The 7,370-nt window shown below is 46.8% G+C and overlaps 1 protein-coding gene across 1 annotated transcript; it reads left to right on the top strand.

Moving 5' to 3' along the window:
* The first annotated feature begins 1,277 nt into the window (after positions 1–1,277).
* Positions 1,278–6,772, top strand: LOC307231536 (serine/threonine-protein kinase pim-3-like). The gene is made up of 6 exons (XM_080002293.1): positions 1,278–1,523; positions 2,391–2,500; positions 2,626–2,676; positions 3,279–3,642; positions 4,726–4,902; positions 5,399–6,772. Exons 1-6 carry the CDS (start codon positions 1,439–1,441, stop codon positions 5,602–5,604), a joined length of 993 nt encoding a protein of 330 aa, XP_079858419.1. The 5' UTR covers positions 1,278–1,438; the 3' UTR covers positions 5,605–6,772.
* Positions 6,773–7,370: the final 598 nt, after the last annotated feature.

The raw sequence follows: 7,370 nt of genomic DNA, 5'->3' as shown, positions 1-7,370 counted from the left end.
TATATATATATACTATATACATTATATACTACATACACTATATATACTATACACACCATATATACTATATACACTATATATACTATAAACACTTTATTGAGTTCAAGTTCAAGAGATTATATACACTATCTATACTATATACACTGTATACATCTCATCTCATCACCGTTCTCAGTCTCAGTCTCGTTCGCACAGTCTGTCAGTATTCCATACACTAGCGTTCGCAATCGCCGCGCCCCCTTACCGTGAAATAACACTGTATACACTATATACACTATATACACTATTTATACTTTATACACTGTATACACTATATATACTATATACATGCCCCCTTACCATGAAATAACACGGGTCTTCGCTTGACGACCTGGTCCAAGAAACGGAACTCGGTCACTAAGTGAGGAGAACCTGGACTGTAAATATACTACATATATTAAATATACTCATATTAACCATTTATATATCCATATAAGTGGTTCATACATATATATATATATATATATATATATATATATATATATATATATATATATATATATATATATATATATATATATATATATATATATATATATATATATATATATATATACTGCTGTATATACCTTATACGAACTACTGTATTCATATATATTTTTTATTTTCATTGTATTTCTTATGCCAATTGTGCACGTTGTTAAACTAATCACCGACGCAGGTCATACATGTATAATTGGGAATGACTCTTCTACCATTCGCTGTGTGACTTGTTTTCTGTATTTATCAGAAAACGTCGCTCGTACGAGCCACTCCGCGCGGCGCCAGCGCAGAGTGGGCCGCACCGAATCACTGGGCGGCTCCCACTACAGGAAAATAGTCCCCCGCTCGAACCCCCATCACTGCCGTGACCTTCGCTCCAGAACACGCCGCGGACCGCGCACGTCCGTCCCGTGGATTCTGCCGCGGGGACGTCGGGGGGGGGGGGGGGGGGGGGGTCGGCCGTGTTTCGCGATCGCGCCAAGGGGGCGGGCGCGGAGGGATCCACGCACTCCGTCGGCTTTAAAGAGCAGCCTGGCGCGGAGTGCGGGGCAGAGATTGCTGTGCGCGTCACGCACACACACGCACACGCACACACGCACACGCCTCCCACACACCACCCCCCCCCCCCCCCCCACCCACCCACCCACACACACGCACACACCCACCGCGTAGAGGGGACCGTCCTTGGATCGTACTCCGGCGGATCCACGCCTGTCGACGACACGCTCGCCGACGGAGCACCGCCTTCACATCGCGGTCCTTGATACTTCGCCTCGCGCCCTCGACGTGTGACGGTGCTCGGGGGGTGAACGAGGAGCCGCCGACGACCGCGCCGGGAACAACCGGGAACAACCGGGAACAACCGGGAACAACCGGGAACACTGGGAGCCACTCGCCGGTGCTGGACACGAGCAATATGTTGCTTTCCAAATTCGGCTCCTTTTCTCACATTTGCAACACGTCCAGCATGGATTTACCGGTGAAGATCCAGCTGCAGCCAGGTAGGGGATCTCAGTGGATTTATGGGGAAACACCCCTTGTTATTAATTATTATTATTATTATTATTATTATTATTGTAATAATAATAATAAATATCGGGGTTGCCGTTGCTCCCGTGCGCTGTACCGCTTTACATTTCGAATGGTGGCTCCGCAGCTTGACTGGTTAAATCGACGGGCTCTGGTTGATCGCACGTTGCGCTCGTGTTGGATTTTAAACTTAACTAAACACAAACAAGCATTTCGCCTTGAAGCCTTGTTGTTGTTGTTGTTGTTGTTGTTGTTGTTGTTGTTTTTGTTGTTGTTATTATTATGTTATTGTGACGCGTGCTGCCGTGACACCGCATTCTCCCTCCGGGGATGAAGAAAGTATCTTCGAAATCTCCTCGAATCTGATATAATAATAATAGTAATAGTAGTAATAATAATAATAATAATAACGACAATAATAAGTCGACGGAAAATCGCATCAATGGAATAGATATGGTCCACATGTAAAGCTGCTGGCCTCTAAAGGTTGTTGGAGGAGGGGGTATGACCTTTTTTTTTTTTAAGCTGGGGCCATTTTAGAAGCGGCGTGCCGTGCCGGGCCGTGCCGGGCCGGGCCGTGCTGTGCCGGGCCGGGCCGGGCCGTGCCGGCTCCCCCGCTTCACAGTCGTGGAACACTTATTATTAAACGTGTTGTATGTCTCAAAAATCGACGTGATATTCGGTGAAATAAACGATCAACATACGACGGTGTGTTGTCGTTGTTTATTCTACACGGTCGTTCGCACAACACGCGATTGTGATCTAGCACAACATTAATGTTTATTTTTATTTATTTTTGTGTGTGTGTGTGTGTGTGTGTTTCGTTCCAACCCCCTCAGCCAAGACCGAGAGGGAGCCCTTCGAGAAGGCGTACCATGTGGGCTCCGTGCTGGGGAGCGGGGGCTTCGGCACGGTGTACGCCGGCAGCCGCGTGTCGGACGGTTTGCCGGTGAGTGGAGCGCGGAGGAGGGGCAGGGAGGGGGGTGCACTTCGCTTTGTTTTGGTCCGCCACATGGCCGCGCCGAGCGGGCTGCCGCCGTTGTTCTCAAGCCCGACCCCGTTTGTGCGTTTCAGGTGGCCGTGAAGCACGTAGCGAAGGAGCGGGTCACCGAGTGGGGCACCCTGGTGAGTAGAGAGCCCGGTTCGTAGCGCGTTTCGGTGGGTTCCCGCGTGTCTCGTAATGGACTGAGTAACAGAAGAGGGCGGCAATGCGCCATTACAGTCGCATGTGGAACTTAGGGCTCGTCCTTATGTACGCAGAGCTGGTGTTCTCAACGAGTACACCCTTGCAGTTTTGATCTTGCAACACAAACGCCAATTTCCGTTATTTATTTTATTTTTTTAAACCCATTATTTAATTGATTCCATTATTTATTTCCGCATTTACTTTATTTCCACACAAAAAACCCCCGTTATTTCATATGCTGTGTCGATACCGTATCATATCGTCATTTAAAAGACGCTTTTCTCCAAAGCAGCTTACAATTAATTATACACGCAGCCATCAGGAGCAATAAGGGGGTTGAGTGTCTTGCTCAAGGACACTATAGCAAGCTATCAGGAGGAACCAGGGATCGAACCAGCAATCTTCCGACTGCTTTTACTGGATAACTAGATGGCCCGCTCTACCCCCTGAGACCCGAACGCAAATTCTTTGTATATGATGTAAATGTAAATGTACTTGGTGGAATGCAGTGATTCTGACGGGGCTCCTGTGCTCCTCCCAGGGCGGCGCGGTGGTCCCCCTGGAGGTGGTGCTGCTCAAGAAGGTGGGCTCCTCGTTCTGCGGCGTGGTCAAGCTGATCGACTGGTACGAGCGGCCGGACGGCTGGCTCATCGTCATGGAGAGGCCGGAGCCGGTGAAGGACCTGTTCGACTACATCACGGAGAAGGGCGCCCTGGAGGAGGACGCGGCGCGGGGCTTCTTCCGCCAGGTCCTGGAGGCGGTGCGCCACTGCTACAGCTGCGGCGTGGTCCACCGGGACATCAAGGACGAGAACCTCCTGGTGGACCTGAGGACCGGCGACCTGAAGCTTATCGACTTCGGCTCCGGGTCCATCCTCAAGGACACGGTGTACACAGACTTTGACGGTGAGTTTCTGCCACCATGTGTGTCATAACAACATGGCTCATCAGGTTTTTGTTTTCGCTGGCATTTGTCCGGGTGGTCGTGGGTAGGGATCATCTGGGATCATTTTCTCCTTGTGCAACAAATATGCTTCTGGGTGTTTATAATGGATGCCTGTTTTTATTAATATCCCTGTCTCTGTGCATGGTGACGCAGGGCTTCCTCTCTTCACGGTTCAGGGTTTCCCCCTCACATGACGGTCCACACATGAACACTACTACTGACATCCAAGAAATAATAGTATTTAAAACAAATAGGTTATAGTCACGTAGCCGCTGTCTCCTGTTTATACACAATCATCCTGTTATGGATTAAGTCGAGGGGACACCATGTGCAATTATCGCCAGAATTAATGTGTTAATAATGGGTCATAGGATCTTCATTCATGAATATGAATGTAGTGTTGGTCTATGTAGTTTGGTGTGTTTCCGGGAAGCGGTAAGTGCGCCACATATCACCGTTGTTGTGAAACCCGAGCCCCTCGTGACTCATGTGACAGTCCTCAATTTGCATCCCAGCTTGTATTTGGTTGCCCTTGGAAGAGGAGGAGGAACGGGGGAGGGGAGGGGGGCGGGGGTGGGTTTCAGGATGGAGGGGAGTGTCCCGCCTTCAACGACAGAAGGAGGGGGGGAAAATAGAGGCTTTGTTACGGGCAGGACGTTGTTTCTGAGCTATTTACGGAGGCAAACCCTTCCTGCGTCACCCCAAACGACCACTGTGATGCCTCACGGCTCAGACGTCGACTTTATTTTGGTTTCCGCAGTCACGCTCGTGACGGGCGGGGTGGGGGGAGGGTGGTCAGCTGACTGGTCGTGACTGTGCGTAGTGTTGCAGTGTGGCTGCAATCCAAATATAGTCCCGCTACACAAACGTGGTGTTATACAAGCATCACTCTACCGCTCACATGACTGGGCATTTCTTTTTCCAGCCCAGTTTCTCTGTAGTGGCTCTTTTCCTTTTTTCCATTTTTCTTTTTTTTGACGCATTTCTTTTTCTCTCTCTCTCTCTCTCTCTCTCTCGTATCTTTTTGCCCTCAATCTCTACAGGAACCAGGGTGTACAGTCCGCCCGAGTGGATCCGCTTCCACAGGTACCACGGTCGATCGGCGACGGTCTGGTCGCTGGGCGTGCTCCTGTACGACATGGTGTGCGGCGACATCCCCTTCGAACACGACGACGAGATTCTCAGAGCGCGACTCTTCTTCAGGCGCAAGATCTCCACGGGTGAGCGTCCTTTCAACTGGGAATTTGCACTTAAGAATCGCCGCACCATTGGGTCTTCTTTGGATGATTTTAATTCTATTGTAAGAATAAAACAAGAAATTCCAGCAATTACAATGCTCGATAAGATGTCAGATTCAGGATTTTTTTAGCCTCTGATCTTGGGCTGGGAAATAATCAGTGTTGTTTATTGTTTTTTATTGGTATTTTATCGTCTTGAAATGAAGATGTCGCCACATTGTGGTTTTGTAATAGAGCGTTAAAGAAATACCACAACACTTTTACTGATTTTTCTTACTTTAAATTACCATATTAGTTCAATTTGATCTGAAAAAAATTGATTATTTAACATGGGATTCTGAATTGATTTGCACTGGTGGTGGTATATCAATATAGTTTACATGACTAGAGCAATAATACATTCTGCCATAAGTAAATGATCATTTAAGGTTAAAAATGATAATGTTAAATCTAATGCTTTCTTTTTTCCTTTCTGCAGAGTGCCAGCAGCTGATCAAGTGGTGTCTGTGCGTGCGGCCGTCGGACCGGCCCACCCTGGAGCAGATCCTGGACCACCCCTGGATGCGTCCCAGCACCGAGCACCCCCTGACGCCGGGCGGTGACATCACACTCCACGCCATCGACTCCACGGACTCCTCCTCCTCCTCGCCCTCCAGTCCAAACTCCAGCAAAGAGAGCCTCTGATTGGTGCGGGGGACAATTGCGGACACTGGGGCCCGCACGGGCCCCTCAGATTGGACAGGTCCTTGGTTGCTTTGGGTGGGGGGCACCGAACTGTTTCGAGCATCGTCGTCAGCAACCATCGTAAACTTTTTCGGGGTTCTTTTGAGGACTAGTTTGTTTGTGGAAGAGCGTGATGGGGTTGTTTTGGTGGTATGATGGCAGTGATTTTTTTTTTGTTTTGTTGTTTGTTGTGGAAATGCAGGGTAGGGTTTTGCGCTCAGCATCGCTCCCCTCTGGTCAGACATAAGCAGCTCTTATAGAGCCATAACAACTTTTATTTTTTCTTTTCTTTTTTCCTTTGTATTGTTTCCTTGATTTTGGAGTGCCTTGTTTTAAAAGCTGCTTTGGACACGGCCTTTTGTCACATGATCCCGGCGCTGACCCGTGTGCCGGGTACGACCTGTCGGCCAAACGTGGCAGCGTCAGTGATCGTACTGACCCGAGCATCCCTGCCTAGTGACATGTGGAATACTTGAAACGCAAACATAACACTCACTCAACACTACACCTCTCTTTCTCTCTGTATGTTCTGCTGCTCTCTCTCACAGGAAATGCCTGCAGTTCCCTGCATCAACACGAGTCCCTCAACACTGTAAATGAATGTGCGCGGAAGCATCAATACAGGGCTGGGCGATAACACAAGATTATTGTCTAGTGACATCCAGTAACCCACCACTATTACATTACAACCTTGTTATAACAATTAGAATTTATGATGAGACATGAGTGGGGTTTCTATGAAAAACTACAGTTTTTGTCAGTAATAATTGGCTCATTTGCATTATTCAGTGCAAATTAAATTAATTCAATTCATTAGCAGATAACTTGTTATATGATATACTGTAAGTGATATATCACTATGTAAAAATTCCCCATGACAACAATTGATAATACTTACCTTGACAATAATATCACCCAGCCCGTCATCAACACTCAACACCTCTTTTTCTCACTCTCTCTCTTTCTCTTTCCGTGAATGGGTTTTAAAGGGGTTGACACACTTGACCCTCTTGGTGTTTCTTCACCCTGTCTTCGGCCCAAGCCTGTGGTTTCTGGCCTGCATGTTGGGTCTAAGGGTCTGGGCGTGAAATGCACAATCAATGCAAATATTCATTGTCTTGTATTTTATATACTTTTTTTGGGGGGGGGGGGGGGGGGCAGATTTATATCATATTTTGTATATTTATGTACATTCTCCCATGTGTATTTATTTGTACCAGACATTCCACACCCTGTGGCTATTTATTTATTTATTTCCCGTCAAATCAAGTTGATCCCGGAGTCTAAACTCTTTGTGGCCTTTTTTTTTGTTGTTGTTGTTGCTGTTGTGTTTTTGTCGCATTTCTGTGAGCTCATTAGATCATCAGCTAAACACATAATTTGTTAATTTTCAAAGACCATAATCAGTTTACCTGTGAAGGTTAAATGGTTGGAAATTAGAACCTGGCTAACGCTGTAAATTAAAAAATAGTTAGCTTCTAAATTCTCATTCTCTAAAATCTCATTTTGTTGCATCAAATGTGGCTGAAACTGTCAATTCTTCTACAATTCAAAGTGTAAAATCTTAACTGGGAGAGTATTTTTTCATACCAAAATTTCAAATAAACCCATTTTGTACTTAAATTGTACTCTGTGTCAAATCTCTGATTCCCTTCATAAGATATCTATTACCCAACCGTGTCCGGACAAAAGGTCCTTAAACTCTAATGGGCACCATCTTGTGGTCT

The sequence above is a fragment of the Zeus faber genome (genome assembly GCF_960531495.2).
Source record: "Zeus faber genome assembly, chromosome: 6".
Lineage (NCBI taxonomy): Eukaryota > Metazoa > Chordata > Actinopteri > Zeiformes > Zeidae > Zeus > Zeus faber.
The sequence above is the reverse complement of the archived record's forward strand: the minus strand, read 5'-3'. Positions and strand labels throughout refer to the sequence as shown.

Excerpts from the sequence above, each read along its gene's own strand:
- LOC307231536 (XM_080002293.1), top strand. The coding sequence starts at position 1,439 with ATGTTGCTTTCCAAATTCGGCTCCTTTTCTCACATTTGCAACACGTCC. Across the intron at positions 1,524-2,390 it reads GAAGATCCAGCTGCAGCCAG|CCAAGACCGAGAGGGAGCCC; the intron begins GTAGGGGATCTC and ends CAACCCCCTCAG. Across the intron at positions 3,643-4,725 it reads GGTGTACACAGACTTTGACG|GAACCAGGGTGTACAGTCCG; the intron begins GTGAGTTTCTGC and ends CAATCTCTACAG.